Below are 21,514 nucleotides of genomic sequence, written 5' to 3' on the forward strand. Positions count from 1 at the left end.
AAGCTTTGCTTCTCCCTGTATAATCATAAGAATAAGAAGCAAAGTTTTCTACGAAGCTTTGCTTTTTCTCTATAGTTATAACTTATAAGAATAACGTACTCTATTGACATAATATTCTTTCATAATGATCGAACGGACCGTTAGTATAACATTCATTCATTCCTGCTGCAAGAGGCAGAACTAGATTTTAGCTTTTTATATGACTTCAATTTTTAAGGTTCTTAGCCTTGAATCAGTTAAATTTTTAATGTTATGGGTTATTATATATTATTTATTATAACTTTAGTGAATTTTCGCTCATAAATTTATGTTCCGCAAGCTAATAATAAATTTATGTTCCGCAAGCTAATAATGAGACTTCTATTCTACAATTGCATCCTTTTAATATAATATAATTACAACGAATTTAGGATATCTTTAAGAATAAACTATCCTCTTTCACTATGAAGTATCACATTTGAAGAAAAAAAATTGATTAACAAAATATAATGGGGTTTAGGATTTGAATGGACTCTTAACTAATTATTTGTTTTTTTTAACAAAGTATATTTTATTGGCCAGCTGGATTTTGAACATTCGTTTAGAGTCGTTTACCTGGGAAAAAAGAAATTCCCTCTAAACAAATTAGATGAAGATTCTTCAAACTTCCATTAGGAAATTAAAGTTGACAAATTGTGTTTACGTTAATTTATCAACCAATGTTCTTCATGACCTGTTAAACACTAAAATATTGTAAGTTTTTCGTTATGCATTTCTTTCACGTAAAATTAGTTCATCTCAATAACATAACTTTCGAGTTCTTCTTCTTCTTTTTTTTCGATAATTTTAAGTCGGCAACTCTTTTCATCGAAGAATTGGGCTTTGAGCTATGAGTTATAACACAAAATTGCATTATGGGTTCGAATTCTATTTTCTTCGATATGAAAATGAAACTGACTGACGAAATTACATAAGAGCAAGAACCTCCATAAGTGGACCATCACCAAGGAAATCTTCATAGGTCATACCACTATTAAGGCATCGATGTGAAAGCAATTCTACTTGACTATAAAGTCATCGCAAACCTTTCATCCCCGCTATCTAGCTTTTTCATAGTGATAAGTTTGATGAGTTGACTAATTCCTCTACATCTCTACACCACTTCCTCCCCTTCTCTTTCGAACCACACAAGAATTTTTCAGTCTAGTTGAGCTACCTGAACAACTTCGAAATAAGTTTCCTTTTTGTGATTTGTCTGTGAAAATTATACGAAATTAGTGTTATTTCATGAAGGAAAAAGGTTCAAATATGTCATTTAACTTTGAGAAAATGCTCATTTATGCCATCTGTTAAAAGTTTGACTCATCTATGTCATTGCCGTTTGAGAAAACGCTCATCTATGCCATTTTTTTTAACTCCAATTTTGCAAAACCATCTAAACAATTTTTAACACTTTTCTATTGGAGTTTTGAATGAAATGTACTTTTTTTGCTACTTCTTCTTTAAGAACACATGAAGAACACCAAAAATTCAAATTTCCAACTTCTTCAATTTTTCACGAAATCACCTCAAATTTCAATAGTAGCATCCATTCGAATTAGGTATCAAAACTCAATATCTTTTAAGCTCGAATTCAACCTAACCCAACAATTAAAAAAAATTCATAGTTTTAAAACTTTAATCTATTTTAATGGTAGAATTTTCTCCGCAACTCCAAATCACTTGAAATAGTGCTTTTTGGGTCTACATTCAAAATTTCAAGTAATTTGAAATTGTGTCAAAAATTCCACCATTAAAGGAAGTTAAAGTTTTGAAACTATGAAGAAATTTTAATTGTGTCTTTTGAATTAGGTTGAATTCAAGCTTATAAGATATTTAGTTTTGATATCTAACTCTAAGAGATGCTACTATTGAAATTTGAAGTGATTTCGTAAAAAATTAAAGAAGTTGGAAATTTAGATTTTTGGTATTCTTCATGTGTTGGTGTTCTTGAAGAAGAAGAGGCAAAAAAATATATTTAATTCAAAACTGCAATAGAAAAATGTTAAAAGTTATTTAGATGATTTTGCAAAACCGGAGTTAAAAAATAGTAGCATAAATGAGCTTTTTCTCAAACGGCAATGACATAAATGAGCCAAACTTTTAACGGATGACATAAATGAGCATTTTCTCAAAATTCAATGACATATTTGAACCTTTTTCCTTTTACGAATAACACTAATGAAAAAGTCAAAAGGAGGTTCGAATAGTATGTCATTGTAGTTTAACACAATTGTTACTAATTTATCAGCGTATTTTGTATTTCATTTTCATAATCATTTATGCATCGTGAAGTGCATATACTTTTCATAAATATGAAAATTACAGCAAATACGTACTGCTGGTCCTTGAAAAGGTTTTTCACCCAAAAAACATGTACTTAATTGAGAGAAATGTGACAATTGTTACTGAACAATTTTCAAAAGAATTATACTATATGCTTTGGTGAAGTTTTAAAAAATACACTTGAAAATGCACTTTAAAATAAAAAATAAAAAAAAGGAGAGCAGCCCAGGACACTAAGCTCCCGCTATGCGCGGGTTTCGGAAAAAGGCTGGACCACAAGGATCTTTTGAAAATGCAATTAATACATGAAAAATCAATCTTCTGACCAAGAACATGAGAGGTGTGGATCAACTGGAGCTGGTATAACTGAGAGGTTGATGCTTCAGGGCAATAAACAGAAAACAAATGTATCAAGTCTTTCCTGTTTTTCATTGCAACATCAGAAGGGAGAACGAATTGGAAACGCGGAGGTACTACAAACAGACGTTGTTAGCAGCTCACTTCTTGACTAATCTCAGAACGTCACCCACGAGATGTAAAGACCCTGTCACCAGAACCTAGATAAACAACAGAAACATTAACTAGTTTGTTATATAAAGGAGTCGGACAATGCTGAAGGAGGGTTGCTACGATTTTACAACAGCAGAAATTAACAAAAATGCATCTCTTTTTACAATTAGTAAGATTTTGTTGCGTGCATGCTGTAAAATGGAAACGATCTCTAGAAAGAAAATCTTAGCAATAAGTACTGCTTTCTCAGTAATACTGACAAACAACAGACTGTTATGCAACAAGGACCTTAATAAGAGTATTTTCCCTGAAATCCTATTTCTCTATTACTTAATTTGCCACAAAACTTTTCCAATTGTGACTTGCATGATTATTATTAAGGGAACATCACAGACCTACATGTTACATTTTCTTCTCATAAATAGACAAGGGGAAAAATTGTGTTGTCGATACTAAAGTAAATCTAATGATTATATATTAATATTTGGTGTTACAAGTAAAACTGCTACTTGAAGAAGTGAACATTGCTTTACCACAAGACAAAAACAACAACATCATACCCAGTAAAACCCAACAAGTGGGTCTAGGGAGGGTAGGATGTACACAGACCTTACCCTTACCTTTGTGGGGTAGAGAGGTTGTTTCCGGTAGGCCTTCGGCTCAAAAGAAGAGTAATCAAAGCAGGAATAAAAGGAAAATAATGACAGCAAAATAACAAAAGCTACACAGCAAATAAAGCAACAAGTACCAGTAAAGATCGTAGAATAAGATCCTACGTGAACTACTAACACACACAACCAAACAGGGAGAAGATATCACAGGACAAAAAGAGAAGTGAAATTCAATTGTGGATGAAGCGCGGAGGGAATGGTATTTGACTTCTACAGATTTCAGTTCAAGTACGTCAGAGAGTTAGCTCTAATCAATAAAAAATGATTTCCTTTATTTCCTGTAAGACAAAAAGTTGTCCTATTCAATGATGCACAGTAATCATGCATGATTCGGCATTACCTGGGAGCGACCAGATCGGTTTTTACGAACAGTGTCCCTAAGCCAATTTATTGCTACTGGGAGTGAAGGAAACACTTTGCTGTTCTCACAACTTTGAGCTCCTTTTTCCGAATCACCTGTTACTTCTTCATATGTGTGGTCTGTATTCTTCACATCATTGCCTGTAACTAAATAGGATCAGTTAAATGAACGACTTATCTTTTAGCAGTCAATTATGCTTCTATTCAAGGGAGATGTTTAAAAAACCATTAACTCCAATATAAAAATAATCTCCTCACACTTGTGGCAATACTTGAGGCTTTTATACAGATAAATAAGAGGATAAAAGTCAACAGACACGTGGCACAACAGATTTATCTAATTGATATCAGTACGCTATTTAATTCAGTGTACATTAACATGCAGAAAGAGTAGTCGCCCTATTAGTGTCTTAGAGGTCCATTAAAATAAAAACGAAAGGGAAAAGGGAAGATAAAAGCAGATTGTTGCTCAATATGACCCCTAAACCACATTTCTCTAATTCATCCAATAATGATGAACACATCATACTTGGTGAGATATAAGAGGACTGTTAGTCACTGTCCTGAATGTTTCGAACAATATGATTGGACGTATAACAGTAAATGACTTCCATAAGCCTGTGTAAGAAGATAATTCTTTCAATTCAACGAAAGAGATACTCATATTACACAATATAAGTAGATGCAAGGTATAGAAATTTTCCTCTCTACCAAGGGAAGAGAGCGTGGATCAGGTGTCCTCTTAAGTCGAGACACATAACTGAAAACTCACTTGATCCCAATTTTGCACTAGTATGGTCTTAGCATTAAAGAATGAAGCATCCATAGTTGATGAGAATTAGGTAAGTTTACATTAAACATGTCGAGTGGTTGAGGTGCATTTTCCAGGAGGCAATAAAGTATTAGACATGGTCAAGGTATGCAAAAAAAGGGGAACAGACAGGATAATAGGAATTGTTCCAAGTAAATTCTTAAGTAGGGAATCACCAACCCACTTGAGTCAGCTAAAAACAAGATACTTCCATCATAGCTTAATTCTCAATAACAAATAAGATGGTTAAATTTCAAGAGACAAAAGATACATGAAATGAATCAAACTTGTAGTGTTTCCTAGTGTACCAGCACCAACCTAAGATGACCAGTAATGAGAATCCCATTTTAAACAACTTTGTGTATCTGTTCTTTTTCCAACACTCTGGTTGGATGGTAGTTTTCCATGGTTTCATAATGTACGGTATTGTATGGTATGGTATGGTACTGTACAGTACAATACTATGTTTGGATAGACTGTATGGTTTGTTATTGTTTAATGATAATTTTGTTGTTTGGTTTCATTGTATGGTACTGTATCGTAACTGATAAATTTATGAAAATGCCTTCAATTATTATAAATATTAATAATAATTGAAGAGAGAATTTCAATTTGAAATCCCTAGAAGCTTCAAAAATTGTTGCCGAGGAGAATGAGTAATACGACAGTAAAAGTAATAGATATATTAGGGTAACATTTAATTAAGAATAAAGAGTAAATTAGAATTATTTAAAATTAAGGATATAATTGAAAAAAAAAAAAGTAAACCATGGGATACCATCAAATTGGTAGTTTCAAAAAGTGAGGGTTCTCATGGTTACAAAACCATGAAATCAAACCATACCATACCATATAATTAAAAAAACAATCAAAACAAACATGATTCTCTTACTAACCATACCATACTATACTACGGAAAACCACCATCCAAACAAGCTGATAGTGTATCTATAGAAAGAGTACATTCAACCTTTTACAAAAATAAAAAAGAGGAGTATTTTCAACCTTCTACAAAAATAAAAGAGAGTATATTCAACCTTTTACAAAAAACAATAATAGAATTATTGGCGCCAATAACAAAAAAATTGCAATAAATCAGATAGATATTGCACATCATGCTGAAAAGAATCGTATCTTGAATTTAAAATGCCTCAATGACGTAAGCGTAATTTTTGTATGAGGTCTTAATATTTAAAAAAGGGAACAAATAATCAATTTAGTGACAGATTTATTATTTCGTAACAGATTTATATATACTTGAATTACTTTTTATACATATGAAGTGACTTTGGCCCTGTTAGAGTGGGTAAAAAGTCTCACATTGATTGGGGAATGGACCGGTGGTTTGCTTATATGGACTTGGACAATCCTCCCCTCATGAGCTAGCTTTTGGGGTTGAGTTGACATATCTTTACATGGTATCACAACCAGGTCCATCCCCGTTTGGGATCTCGGTCCACGCTCCATTGGGCCTGAGCGTGAAGGGGGGTGTTAGAGTGGGTAAAAAGCCCCACATTGGTTAGGGAATGGATTGGTGGTCTGCTTATATGGATTTGGACAATCATCCCCCATAAGCTAGCTTTTAGGGTTGAGTTAGGCCCAATTGCCATATCTTTACAGGCCCATTGGTCTAGTATCTGTCAAGAGGTCAATCATTACAAGCTCTATCTTTTAATTAAAGCAGACTTTAAAATTTTGCAAAAATTACATGTTCGTTGGAAAATTGAACCCTGAACCTTTATCAAATGAGACGCTCTTAACCAGTAGGTTAGGAAGTGGTTTTTGTTGAGCAACGTCATTAATAGTTTTTATAATTTTGCAAAATCTTCCATACCTGAAATGCCAGGAAATTTTCTACTAATATAAAGGGATTATTTCAAAAATTATTATCAAGTCTCAGAGATATTAATCAATGGATTTGGAACAAAATTAGTTCCATGATATTTGTCAATTATGAGAATTTTTAGCTTCCAAAATACTAACTACTAAAATCTTGACTATAGTATAATATGACTTCTAACCTTTTTCCCCATGAACAAGGTTTTCCCATATTCTTTGTAGAGTCAACTGCCATGAGAGATCAACTTGAGTATCAGTTTCCGGTGAGGCACTTGCACCCACCTTGTAATATACTGAAACATTAGGTACAAAGAGTGCTTTCTGGAAGTGGACTCCTGAAATATTAGACTCAATGTCAAACTCCTGAACTACATAAAAAGTTGCAAAGAAACCATCAAGCTCACCGGGCTATAGTATCATTATCATTCAGCAATGACCACAAGATTTCAAGAATTTTATCCTTGCTATTTATCTGAAGGACTCAAAGGTAAGATTGACTGGATTCAAGTAATTACCATGACTAGCACATGCCCTCACCAGCCTTGGAAGAAGTAGCTCAGGATCCCTCACTGACATACAGTTGAAGAGTAAGAACTGCAGGTTTGACAACACTCACAGATTTAGCAGGGCAAATAATAATAATAATTTTAAAATGATGATAATAATAATAATCAGCATTTCAAAAACAAATGATGACTGAGTGTAGAACAATGGCCTTCCTATATGTACTTTCTCTCTCGTTATCATATAAAGGTAGGAGTCGTAGCTTAACTACCACCACCACCCAACCCCCCGATAAGACACTTTCAAGACATCAGATATTTATGTAATAAACCAACTGTTTATTTTGTCTGCACTAGAGATCCAGAATATTAGATCAAGACTTGGAAGGATAATTGAACATAGATTAGTTTTTAAAATATTTTACTAAAACAAAAATTGATAGATTAGCTTTTCTAATTAAAATAAAATTCATCTTCTTGTGAATCATCTCAGGAATATATTTAAGTTGTCAGCATCACTTATTTATTAATAGATTGAATGAGAACGAAGGGTGTATTTCGCATCAAAATGTGCTTCTGAGACAACTATCCAAATAATAGTCTTCTGATCATCCTTTCTAGACACATTTCGTTTTCGTTCCATAAAAGTTATTGAACTAAGATGGAAACTCAGGCCTGTCAAAAAGATTTGTTTTTTTTTGTTTTGGTTAAATGTCAAAAAGATTTGTACTGATAATATAAAAGGGTTTAATTACATAGACCTCCCTTGAGCTTCAGTGTAACTACTTAATCTCCTACTTTTGACTGTTACATAAATCTCTCTTTTATAGGTTTAGAGTAGATTGACCAACTTCCCTGGTAGTTTTTTTAAATCTATGATTTTAAAGATTCATTTCAAGCTTTTAGGACTAAAAGGTTTTTTCTTTTTCTTTTTATGTGGGGGGAGGGTGGCAACACAACATGGATGTGGGATTCATACCGGACTTGGTCAACTTACCTGGGTACTTTGACCTAAAAGCATGGGTTGATTGGGTATTTGGTTTGATTTTTGGGTTTATGTCATATAAATATATATATATATATATTGTCCTAGAAGCATAGGTTGATTGGGTATTTGGTTTGATTTTTAGGTTTATGTCATATATATATGTATGTGTGTGTATATATATATATATATATATATATAGTATGAGAATGTATTTCAATTATGCGAGATAAGAACAAAATATTGGTGTTTATAAAGAATGAAGCATTATTAGGTTTACTTCAATAACTTTAACTAATGAAAATATACACTTCATATGTCGTAATATACATTTATTGACCTTATCTGCGCTCGGATCCATATCCCCAAATCCTAAAATTTATGTGATAAGAATGCCACCTCTAGATCCGCACCTGGATAGAATACCCACACCTGAGTCCGAGCAACATACGTTTTGACTATTATCCAATATATTTCTTTTCGGAAAATACAAATATTCAAAGGGCATGTTGGTCAATTCATGTAAAAATAAGTTTGATTTCTCAAATTATAAACAGAGGTTCTATAATACTCAAATGGAAAGGTGAGAGTAAAAAATAGGTTAGGTTCTCAAACCATAAAACAAGGGAGGGTCTATAATATTCAAATCAACAGGAAAGGAATGAGAGATGTTATGAAGGAAAGGTTAGCAGCTCACAGAAGATCAAGATGAGATGTCTTAGTCTTTTGTACTTTTGGTGTAAGCAAGATTTAGGGGGGGGGGAGGGGAGAGTAGATAGCTTAGTGGAGTTTATAGGCCAATTGTAATTTTTGAAAGTTTGTTTTTGGATTTTGAGTATGATGGCACCCACCTGGGGGTTTGTAAATCCCTTCTTATCAGTTTCTTGATCAGTTTCCATCTTATTTTACACAACACTGCCTGAGTGAACACAAAATTAGATGTTCATTCAACTTTACAGACAGACAGACACACACACACACAGCTCCCTCCGTCTTATTTTGCACAACACTGCCTGAGTGAACACAAAATTAGATGTTAATTCAACTTTACAGACACACACACAGTGTGTGTGTGTGTGTGATATAGAAACTTCAGGTCTGTTCAATAATTCGACTTATATATTCAACTCAAGAAAAGCTCACGTTTTTTAAAATTCATACTCTAATAAGCAGCATATAGTCCAAAGTAGCATACAAGAAATCTTTTGAATGACATTTAGATAAGCTTACTTGGGTTGAACTTTTCTTGGCTGCTTCATACTGGCTAATCTCTCCTGAATCATGTGAGGTTCCCAATTCATTATGCCCATGATTACTTGCATAGGAATTGTGTTGCTTGTAATCTCCTCTGATTGCCAGTGAAAACCATTTGGCACATACATCCATGCTTTCAGGACTATGGGCACCATCCAAGTAGAACACAAGGTCCCCTGAGCTTTCACTCTCTATGAGTTGGTCTAGCACAATTTGAGCACGGCCTTGTAAGGCAGCTGTTGCTAGCCCTTTAACAAATTGCTCAGGTAGACGTGTCTATTTCGAAGGGGGGAAACAAAAGAATGATGTTAAAGGAGGGAAACGAGGAATACACATTAAAACCATGCATGAGATATCATTTACCATCTCTTTTAGGTAATTAATTTCAACATGGCCAGTTCTCTGTAGCCAAGTAGAGCATAATGCAATGGCGAGACCAGCATTTATATATTGGTGCTCACCCTCTAGCCCAAGATGTAAACCACTCAGCACGCTGGCATCAAGTGGAGCAGCTACCTCAAGATGTACCTGCACAACAATATATGTTCACATCAACAAGAAACTTCTTAACTTAGGTATGTTCCTGTTACGAAGGAAAGTTCATCATAGATCAAAGATGAAAATTTCTTCCCTTAAATGAAGGAAAAGTATATAAGAGATATCTGACATGAGAATTCTCCCTTAAATGAATCCCACTCTGACCTTTCATTTCAGTACCATGCTGTCCAACTGGAGAGAGTTTTATTCATCCAGTTAACGAATTTGGATGAAGTCCCCTTTGGATGTCAGCAAGTTAACTAGTTACTGCTTCTTTTTGAGGACTCACCTTTGAGCTAAGATAGTGTAACCTTAGTTGCTGATCTAATGGAAATCCACATGTCAATCTACTTGAACAAATATATACAGATCTAATGTTCATCACAATACTTTTTGCAGCCAATTACAAAAGCCAATACTTATATTTTTTTTCAGTTATAAAAAATTACTTATATTCTGTCTGATGCAAACACTACCTTTATACCTACATAAGGGTGGCAAAATCAAACCTAATCTGCCCAACCCATTTAAGTGTGGAGGGGTTATTGACCCGTCCATTTATTAGCTCAATCCATTTCAAACCAACCCATTAAAAATTGGGTTGATATGTAACACAAATTGGCTCATGAGAAATCTTGTCAATATATTTTTGAAAAACTTTTTTAAAATTTTTTATATGTTATATATAGCATAATAAAGAAAAAACAATACTTTTATTAGGTACTAAAATATTTTAAAAGAACAAATAAAACAATTAAACTTAGTAAAAATTGGGTTGGGTTGGGTCTTGACCCATTAACTCACCCATTTTGACCCCAATCAAATTTGGGTTGGGTTGGGTCTTGACCAGTTAGTTGTCTTGACCCATTATGATCCGCCCAAATTTGACTCAACCCGCCCAATTTCCACCCCTATACCTACAGCGATAATTGGTTATAACTATGCTTTCATTTTGCACATCTTGAAATAAGCTCAAGACACATAAAAAGTTAACATTGATCTGAATTGAGTTCCTGCGTGAATCTACTTCCATGGAAGCCATGTTTGACAACCTGAAGATAGATTTATTCTTTGTATAAAATAAGAACTAAGCAAGAGAATCTGAATTAGAAAAATCATAATAATATTTGGAAAACTAAAATGCAGGAAATGCAAACTCTGCACATCAACATCAACTCTCCTCAGTCATGAAACGAGTGCTGAAAAAGTGCATTCTGATAAACCATCGGTCTGTCTTCCCCAGCTACTGCGAATCAGTAACTTTGCCACCATCAAATGCACAGAAAATTAAACATATGCTCAGATCCAAATACGAAAGAACAAACATCCAAACTTCACGCCTAAACAGGCACAAAACTGTACTTATCCAAACCTTGTGGTGACCATTTTCATCAATAGATTACTACAGAAAACAACTACAGATACACACCAAGACCATATCACAGCAAATATTTTGAATAATGCCAGCTGCAAGTCACTCAAAACAAAAGGTTCCAGTGATGAAATTGGAAGTGCAAGGCCACAGTAGAGAATAGGGTATAACTATTAGGACCAAAAGGAAACTGACACTTATATCATATAAGAGAAATTTCGACTTACATCCAACTCGGAAGCCTTCTCTTCAAGCACAAGCATAGCTTCGTCAGGCTGGGGAACAGTAAATGCCGGCACTCCTCGCTATTTCAAGCATAAACACAGATGAGGAACAAAACAAATGAACAAGACATGAAATGAAAAGCCTAAGACAGGATGACTTTGTTTAAGGAAGGGGCACAATTTTGTAAGATGTGATATTTCCTCCAACCTTGAAGATTCCTGCCTTCTCTCCAGCAATTAGTCCAAGAGTATTTCCTGATGATAGTAGTTCATGCATGATGATAAAAGCAATCAAAACAAGATCAAGATACTCCACCAAGTTAATATCATAAAATAGACATATTAGAACTCTAGATTAAATTTAAATGTAAATGAAGGTATGATAGATCAAACATCTAGATAGTAAGGCTTGCAGAAAAAGTGAGCCTGTTTGAATAAGCTTTTTTTAAGCTACTTATAAGCTGAAAACTACTTATTATAAGCTAAAAAAAAAGTTGGGGTAATACAACTTATTTTTTTTGGCTTATAAGCTGTTTTAAGCTGTTTTAGATAAGCTAAGTCAAACAAACTTAATTATTTTTGGGGGCTTATTTTAAGCACAAAATGACTTTAAGTTGGTCAGTCAAACATTCAAAAAAGCTGAAAACAGCTTATAAGCAGCTTATAAGCTAATCCAAACGGTAGAAAGGTAGCACCAATCTTCTAGCTTGAGTGCATGCTGAAATAATATTCTAGTTGTTGGGAATAAAAATAGCACACAGAAATAGTATTCACAATATATTATAGCAATAAAAGCGAAATAGGAAAATACAGTTAATCAACAAGAATAAAAAGAGTGATTTCAAATATTTTTACATGGAAACCCTTCTAAATAAGGGTAAAACCACGAACTGAGAGGACCAACTGATATCACTATATCAAGGAATTTACATTTTGTAGGCCTGAGTAAAATATAAACAACTTTCTTTTGATTTTCCCACCGAACTACAATATCCCTACTCTCTAATTTTTTTCTCAAACTATTTCTTAGACCCTATGTGTGATGCCTCACTCTTCTTTCTTTCTTTGTTTTGGTGTGTTCTTGAATGAAAAATTGCTTCTCTATTTATGGAGAAGCTAAACGTAGCCTCCAAGCATAAAAAGAGAAAAAAGAAAATGGGCTAAATTTGGTATGGCACATGCACTTGGGACGTGTGCCATATCGCTCTCGTGACACTCTTCCTCAAATAATCTGATATCTGGTGAATAGGTTCTAATTAGGATACGACTCTCCATTTTAACAAATTTTGGTCGGTGTTCATTAGCCATTCTATCCTTACCACATTTTAAATTCCAATAATCAAAATTTGCCAATTTACTAATCTTGGGTACCTCACCATCCTAGAAATACCCTTCAGTCCATAAGAACAAGTTAGTACTTTCCTAAACTGACTTTACAAAAGTCTCTCTGCCCACTTCTCTACTTCATGCATCCTAACTTTCAAACCACTGATGATTTCATTATTTAACTGATAAAACAAGGAAAAGTAATTTCTAGAAATATATGCCCTTCCTCTTTATCAAGGTAAAAGTAATTTCTAGGAATATATTCCCCTCCTCGCCTACTTCAGTTAATCATTCACACTTGTTCTCAAATCTACAATGTCCCATGATTGTAAGGCTTGCATGTAACTGTTACCCAATCAGAAATTTGCATTCTGGACTCCACTAATTTTATAAAGCAGAAAGTGTAGAAATATTCATTTGGACCCTAAACTTGAGAATATTACGACTACATATAACAATTTCCCTTTCCTAAATGATTAAGGAATAGTTATGCAGTACTAGCTTTATTGCAGTTGCAATGTACATAAAAAAAATGAAACTGGTAACTGAGCAGTTGTAATGTAGATTCTGTATGCCTTAAGTGAAATATGCTAGCACAGTTAAGTTGTAGCAGGATAAGGCCACATGCCAATTAAAGACAATGTTGTTCAAATCTTCTACATGAACTCTTATGGGATTCCCCACTTTGTGGGATTTCATTGGGTATGTTGTTGTTGTTGTTTAAGTCTTATGGGGTAGATTCCATTTTTTGTCCCTAATTATTTGACCAAACATTTGATTTAATCCCAACATTTGAATTTTTCTCATCCTCTAAGAGTTTTAGATTCCACCTGTGCAAAAGTATAATATGCAAAAAGTAAACATAAGGACTACTTGTGCTGGAATAAATTGATAAAATCAAATGTTAAGAACCAAACCAGATTTAATGTTAAAATCTGTGATTCAATTGTATCATCTTAAAAATTGAACATTACTAAAGTTAGACAATTTTAAAGTAGGAGCAAACAGTTTTGGCACCACATTTATTGAAGAGACATCATCAAAAAATTTTGAACAAGAAACACTAACCAAGAATTTCCATGTGGTCATACCCTAGTGAAGATATGCCACAAACAACTGGATCCTCGACCTGAAAAGAATAACACGCATCATTATAGTAGATATCCAAAAATTACTGACAAATTGAAATATTGAATAGATCACTGTAGCAAACATTGTCTAATATGTCGATTAAGTACCACATTTGTTGCATCATATTTGCCTCCTAATCCAACCTCCAAAATAGCAACATCAACCTGCTCAAAATACAATGCACAAAAGAATCACTACTTGTGATAAAACTACAGTTGAAATTCGATTTTTGATCAAGGAATGTATATTCAGTTGCCAGTTTTGCCATGGAAAGTTACCAGGACCCACCTGCTCTGCTGCAAATATTTTGAAGGCTAGCAGCGCAAGGAAGCGAAAGTAAGTAGGCATTGGGACCTCATCAGTGGCTCTTTCCTACACAAGGAATACCAAAAATCACCCGATATTTACATTCCAGGTCAAACCAAACATTAGACGCAGAAAATAGACACTTTTCCTATCAGGCTGAGGAGATCTGAGACCATAGTTTCATGTTATGCAAGACCTGTTAAAATAAAATCAGGACTAATCCATGTTGTTTGCTTTTTTATGAAGATATTATGTTGTTTGCTTTTATTGAAATGCTACAAATGGTGGATTATAACACTTCCAATCATCAGCTTTGCACATATACAGGATCTTGACAGTGACCACAGGAAATACGCATTAGCTATTTTGAAATTGGTCAAAAAGAAAAGAAGATCAACTTGTGGCTTACCCAAAACCAATTAATTATTACAATTAACCGAAGGAGATAAATGCACTCAGTGGAGTAGTATAGAAATGTGAGTAACAGTGTGGTTAGTTCGACAAGTTCTGAGTTGCTCTTATCTATGTTGCTCGGACTCTTCAAAAATGTCAACGGGTGTGTGTCGGATTCTCCAAAAGTAGTGTATTTTTGGAGAATCCGACACTGGTGCGGCATCAAAAGTGAAGAGTCCGCGCAGCTTAGGCTCTTATACAACAACAACAATTGTGCCTCTTCCCAAACAAGTTAGGATCTTGCATATATAAATCCTCACTTCTTCATTTAAGCTCAACTCATGTCATCATTATACCAAATAAAAATAAAAGTGAAAATAAGTTACAATATAAATAATAATAGCACTAATAATATCAGAAGTTCCCTACCAAAAAAAAATCCTATTCCCTCTAATAGATATTACCTATTAGAATCTTTTACTTCCACTGTGCGCTATGTTTAGCTAAGTTTGCATTGATCCCAAGAAATTGCAGGTCTTTTGAGACGATTTTCGTCCATGCGATTTTAGGTCTACCTCGTCCTCTTTTACCAACTTCACTCACCATAGTTCACACCTATAGATCAGTGCAAATGTAGGTCGACGCAAGACATGACCGAACCATCTCAAGCAACTTTCTCTCATTTTCTCCTCAATACTTACTACTTGCACCTTCGGGCGAATATGATCATTTTTAATCTAATCTTATATAACGGCATACCCATGTAAGGATCCACATCTCTACACATCTAGTGGATACATGTTACTTTAGTTGCTCAACATTTACTATCGTATAACATTGTTAATATTACAACTGATATGTAGAACTCACCTTTCATTTTGATAGGCATCCTTCCATCACATAACACCTCGATAGCACTTCTCCATTCAATCATCCAATTTCAATTCTATGAGTAATATCCTTATATATCATTCCATTCTCTTGAAACAACGGGCCTATTCCAACTAGTTTCACCTCATCTTTGCGTTTTGACTAAACATGCAGTGTATGTACTCAGTCTTTACTTCTACTTATCCTAAAACACTTACTCTCTAAAATACTTCTTCATATTTTAAGCTTATGATTGACATCCTCGTTGCTTTCGTTAATTAACATTATATGATCAACAAATAGCATACAACATGGGAGGTCCTCATCTAGTATTGTGTTGGTTAGCTCATCAACAACTAGAGTAACCAAGTGAAGGCTCAATGCAGATCCCTAGTGTAGAACTCACTATTCAAACAAAGACTATAGTTCACGGGTCGTTCGATTCTATAGCAGTTTGGAATTTCATATAAGGAACTCCTTTATATCTCCTACTACTGTTCTCATCTAGTATTGTGTTGGTTAACTCATCAACAACTAGGGTAACCAAGTGAAGGCTCAATGCCGATCCCTAGTGTAGAACTCACTATTCAAACAAAGACTATAGTTCACGAGTCGTTCGATTCTATAGCGGTTCGGAATTTCATATAAGGAACTCCCTTATATCTCTTGCTACTGTTCTCACGCTAGTGAATGACTACTCATGTATATCTCCTACTACTGTTCTCACGCTAGTGAATGACTCCTTCATACATGTTTTTTATGGCATTTATATATTTAACATCAATTCCTTTCTTTTCCATCGCCCCATAGGACCTTCCGTGGTTCTCCAACATATGTTTTCTCTATAGATCAATGAATATCAAGTATAGATCTTTCTTAGTTAGGACCATCATGTCTAGGTCAATGAATTGTGATTATCCCACACTGGGTACATTTTGTTCCTTTAATCTCCTCAAATGTAAACAAAGAAAATATGCCAACAAAGAGAAATATTATCAAGTACTGCAAGATATCATCTCTCAACAGCAATGAAAAAAATTAATTTCAGATAAATTGTGCTGGAATAGGCACATGGTTGCCATCCTTTGTCACTGACGAACTTAAAAATGGTAAAAGAATGCCTACTAGGAAAATCAAGCAAGCTAGAGTTGCTCACACCTCTCTTCACTATCTTCCAGATGAAAAACTACATGTTACAGGTGCATTCAACTGATTAAATCACAGTACATTTTACTGAATAAATTCCCCTTTTTTCCTCATCAGTGTTTGGTCATCACAAGGATATACTTTATAACAAATTTCACATATTTCTGAATAAAAGTGATAAACTTGAATCTACTATTCAATGATCACTTATTAAACAGTCCAATGAGTATAAAAATATGCACAATTATGACAACCATCTCACTCAAATATCCAATGAATTATGAATCATGCATAAATGGCCCAAGAACATGATAGAGACTTGAAAAGTCATCTTAGATTTAACTTTATAATGTTATGTAACCGACAACCCATTAAGTACACTGGAAATGACCGTAATTTATATGCCTGCTCCTATGCTGGAATTTCCAATTTAGTTAGGATGAAGTCCAAATGATGGAAGAATTTAGTTAGGGATTAGGAATGAGTTTCACTAAAGTCGCTCAAGTGTCATTGGCAACTCAGGGTAGAATAACCACCCGATTTTGGAATTTTTAAACAGTATATCCAGATTTAGATTCAAACACTACTCATTAAGCAAGAATTTTCTTGAATATGGTCAAATTACTCACGGATCTTATTTTAAAAGACTACTTAGTGTTATGAGGTTTCATCCAAATTATTAATTCCTCAAGAGAACTACGACATGTAACTATCATTGGGCCTAATACTTAAAATAGGATGGAGTTATCTAATAAATTAACATTCCAAAGAACACATTAATTTTTACTTGCCTTGAATCTATCGAAGCACCACCAGAAATATGCCAAAAACTTCTCTTCACATATGTCCATTCTGAAAGACGCCAAGTTTAGTGATAGAGTTATCAACTGAGCTTTAATATAACCTTATAAATTGAAATTTGATATCAGGTGGAAAGAAGTAAAGTAGATGTTATTTCAAGAGTCGTTAGCCATTTACATCGTATATGAACATCCAATCACACAAACAGAGGTTGATAAAGCAGGAAATAAAGTACTCCTACAGGACCAACAAAATTTCACAGAGAGTGGTGTAATGTTAAGTTCCTTTATGAAAAAAAAAATTGTTGGAAGAAATTTACAGTTATAACTGGTCTAGAACATGATGATCCTAACATTCTGAGATGAAACTCACTCACCCATCCAATCGGAATCTTTCTCTAACATCAATGAGGTGAGGAGATGTAAAAAGACCAGTATGAAAGCCACAGTTGCGCAATATAGACTCTGTGAAGGCACAAGTTGAGCCCTTCATGAAACCCATAACAGAAAAAAGTCAGGGATATAAACCACTAGCAAACATGGTCAAAAATAACAAGCTTCTGGTGTAATCCTTTTGCATATCAAAAGCAAAACTTTTGCAAGAATGCTTCAACTAAAGGATGCAATGCAAGGCCAGATGCAGGAACATATGTAGATAAAATGTGTTAACGGAAATTACCGCAGAACATTACCAATAATAGAAAATCAGAAATTACCACAGAATAGATAGTATATCCATTCTGCATTCATCGTAGGTCCATGAGCATCCTTATATTTTTAAAAATAATCAGCATATTTGTTGATATCTTTATTTTACAATCTCACAGCAGTATCACCGAAGCTGATTCTGATTAATATCAAGAGTACTTTTAGCTAGAGATTGCTATAGAGCTTAAACTTGACCTGCTGCAAGTTAATTTGTCAATTGATTCAAAGATTGCAACAGGCAAAAGGGGTAAGTGTAAGATAGTTGATACATATAGTTTAGGATTTCAAAGGCATTTGATAACGTGGATTAAACATTAAGAAATTAGAAATCCTTGTCCAATGAAAATAACTAACAAAATGAATAAAATAAAAAGAAACAAACAGAAGAAAGAAATAAAAAAGAAATATGATATACTTGTAAAATGAACTGATGATATGCTCAAGGAAAACAACTAGAGAGGTGCATTGAAAAGAGAAGACGTGTAACATAAGCTTTTCAACGTGCAACAAATTCTTCCAAAGCTATTGGAGATACAAAAACATTTATGAAATGAGATATCAACGAAGTCTAGTAGGACACCTTGACATGTTAGACAAACCCCAATTACACAAATTCTAAAAATTCAATCAAGATGTGAGTAGCGACAGATTCAAAATTGAAGCCATCTATAGCAGACTAGATCCCATATAACTCATTTACCTTTCCTTTGGTACCTGCCACATGGATGACCTTCATCTGCTTAATTGGTTCTTCTAGTTCCAGTATCTGTGACCCATTTCAGTAGAAATATCTCTCAGATTCATATCAACAATTCACCATCATATAACACTGGAAAAGGGAAAGAACGAGTAAAACAACCTTGATATAATCAAAAAGCAATTCATATTTATCCCCTTTATTGCTCTTATCAGCACGACTGCGTTTTGTAATCAATGACGATAATGCCTCCATTGCCTCTTCATATGGAGAAAGAGTTGGCTTTATCTCATCCTTACCTTCACCAGCTTCACCTATTACTCAAACCAGTCAGAACAAACACATTCTCATACAAACAAAATTAACCATTACCAAAGAAAAATCAATTTAAAAAAAAATTGCATAACTGAAGTATATATAATTCCTGCAAAAACAATTTATGCATCCAATTAATTGCTGTATCTAATCTCAAAAAGATTCAATTTTTCCTCTGTCCATCAACTGATCAATCTACCGGCAGGAGCAGATCCAGCATGTTGTCTACTCAAACCCGATACATGTATTAATTAATTCACTAAATATATATAATATCATCAATAGTATATTAACTTGAAGTAACAGAAACTCATAAACTTCAAATCCCGGATCCGCTTCTGCCTACCGCCACCCTCCACCAGTTAATTAGAGCTTGGACTTCTCATATATAGGGAAATCGCGTGAACAATAAACGTTTAGGAGTTAAAATTAGGGTATGTACCTTGTGACATTTTCGATTGAGACACGAGCGAAACCTGAACAAATAAAACAACGAAACAAAACTCAGCACCGAAATGAAAGAATTATTAATACAAAAGAAACGAAGATGAAGATTGATATAATGGATAGAAAGAGGAAAAGAAGCAACAGCAGTAGCAGGGGATTAACCAGAAATCTGAGAGGGAGATGTGGAGCGGGTGGAGCAGAGTAGTAGTACACAGAAGTGGCGGTCGTTGAAAAGAGTGAGATGATATACTGGGTTTGGTAATTGGAGTTTTGGAGGCTAGTGGAGAAAAAGCATAATTATAGATTATAGTTTGGTCCGTTAATTTTATTATTGTGATTTATACTAATATATATTATCAAAATATCTTCTAATCTTGTAATCTTAATCATATATAAAGTTAAAATTAAAAAGTATATTTATATACAATAGTACGTAAGTGTACTCATGTAAGTGAATTTGAAAATCGTGTGCATATAGATTTTATTCCTATGTTGAAAAATACAAAGATGTTTTCGATAGACCCTAAAGATATATTGGGAAAAGCTAATCTAACAACTTATGAATTTGATTGGAACAGAAAAACCAACGGAAGTAAAGGCTTCATTGAAGAGGAAGAAAATGAATCAATCTAAATTTTATGCAATGCTCCTTTGTATCAGTTATTTATAAAGTAGCTAAAGTATATATAGAATGATCTAGAAACTTCTATCTAACTAATATAACAATTTCACATGTCAGCTCATATAAACCAACTAACTAATAGTGAGCAGCGCACATAGCTAACTGACTAACAATGCACATAACTAACTTTGTGAATGTGCTACAGTAATCAACTAACACTCCCCCTTAGGCTGAAGGGTACAAAATATTAAGCACACCAAGCTTGCTTAATAAATGTAGATGTTGGTCTTGCCCCAAGCTATTGGTCAGCAATCAACTACTTGTTGTTGAATAGGCACATACATAGTCCTCACCAATCAAGATTTAATCTTGTCCTTAATAAAATGGCAATCAATCTCTATGTGCTTAGTTCTTTCATGGAATATGGGATTGGTTGTCAGTTGAATATATAGCTATCAAAATGGGCTGGCCCAGCCCAACCCTAAAGAGCTAGCGAGTTAAATGGGTTAGGACGGACTGACCCTTTTAACTAAAGGGGCCTATAAAAAAGGAGTCCAATCCAGCCCTAAGCGGGCTGCGGATTGGGGCGGGTTGGCCTTTCAATCAAAAGATGGACAACATTGGCCTCTTAGAAAAACTATCGAACATTGATCAACACAACACCAATATGTCAAAAATTCGCATGTCTATGAGTTTCACACACTTTAGTGGAATACTTACAAAACAATAGAACATGCAAGATACAATAGTCAACAATCATAAGATTCATCGTAACAACATACATTATATGATCATTTTTTCATAAACTAGACAACAAAGGAGAAACAAGAAATTAGGCATAAACACAAAAGTAAAAGAGGTCAAAGATTCATAGTTATAATAACTTCAATTGTCTAGTTGAAGGTTTGATAAAATAAAATACTACTTAATATATATATATAATAAATATTTTTAAAACTCATGACCCACGGGCCGGTCTTTGAGGCTCGCGGGTTGAGCCCATGAGGCTGAGCTAAAAAACCTCGTTCCTAAATGAGCTGAAAAAATTTAGCCCAACCCCACTTAATTCAAGTGTTGGGTTGGGCCAGTCTCACGGGCCAAGTTCATTTTGACTGCTCTAATTGAATAGCAGATTTACCGTCACTTTATATTGTAATAGGCTTGTGAATGGGAACATTTAACTCTACAAACAGACCTTCTAATCAAGTGATTTTTTCTATAACTGAGGTCATACTCCTATATTCCACCTCAGTTGAACTTCTAGATACAGTATGTTGTTTCTTTAACTTCCAAGACACCAAGTACTCACCAAATTTGACAACATACCCTATAAAAGACCTCATTGTATTGGGACCAGCACAGTCTGAGTCACACCAACAAAAC

At 34.2% G+C, this 21,514-nt stretch overlaps 1 protein-coding gene across 2 annotated transcripts; it reads right to left on the bottom strand.

Moving 5' to 3' along the window:
- Positions 1 to 2,590: 2,590 nt before the first annotated feature.
- On the bottom strand, positions 2,591 to 19,777 carry LOC129880903 (folylpolyglutamate synthase). 2 transcript variants are annotated; one of them, XM_055955145.1, is made up of 17 exons: positions 19,672 to 19,777; positions 19,505 to 19,538; positions 18,910 to 19,061; positions 18,751 to 18,816; positions 17,720 to 17,829; positions 17,334 to 17,394; positions 14,116 to 14,199; positions 13,935 to 13,991; positions 13,765 to 13,825; positions 11,579 to 11,625; positions 11,374 to 11,451; positions 9,601 to 9,765; positions 9,214 to 9,513; positions 7,011 to 7,089; positions 6,678 to 6,830; positions 3,826 to 3,986; positions 2,591 to 2,861 (listed from the first exon to the last, which is right to left on the bottom strand). In XM_055955145.1, exons 2-17 carry the CDS (start codon positions 19,512 to 19,514, stop codon positions 2,802 to 2,804), a joined length of 1,644 nt encoding a protein of 547 aa, XP_055811120.1. In that variant the 5' UTR covers positions 19,515 to 19,538; positions 19,672 to 19,777; the 3' UTR covers positions 2,591 to 2,801. The 2 variants fall into 2 exon arrangements, with proteins under 2 accessions (XP_055811120.1, XP_055811121.1); XM_055955146.1 differs by lacking the exons at positions 17,720 to 17,829; positions 19,505 to 19,538; positions 19,672 to 19,777 and having other exon boundaries at positions 18,910 to 19,023.
- Positions 19,778 to 21,514: the final 1,737 nt, after the last annotated feature.

Source organism: Solanum dulcamara, chromosome 2, assembly GCF_947179165.1.
Source record: "Solanum dulcamara chromosome 2, daSolDulc1.2, whole genome shotgun sequence".
NCBI classification, from domain to species: Eukaryota; Viridiplantae; Streptophyta; class Magnoliopsida; order Solanales; family Solanaceae; genus Solanum; species Solanum dulcamara.

Excerpts from the sequence above, each read along its gene's own strand:
- LOC129880903 (XM_055955145.1), bottom strand. Across the intron at positions 14,200-17,333 it reads GGTGCTTCGATAGATTCAAG|GAAAGAGCCACTGATGAGGT; the intron begins GCAAGTAAAAAT and ends TTCCTTGTGTAG. Across the intron at positions 13,826-13,934 it reads AATATGATGCAACAAATGTG|GTCGAGGATCCAGTTGTTTG; the intron begins GTACTTAATCGA and ends TATTCTTTTCAG.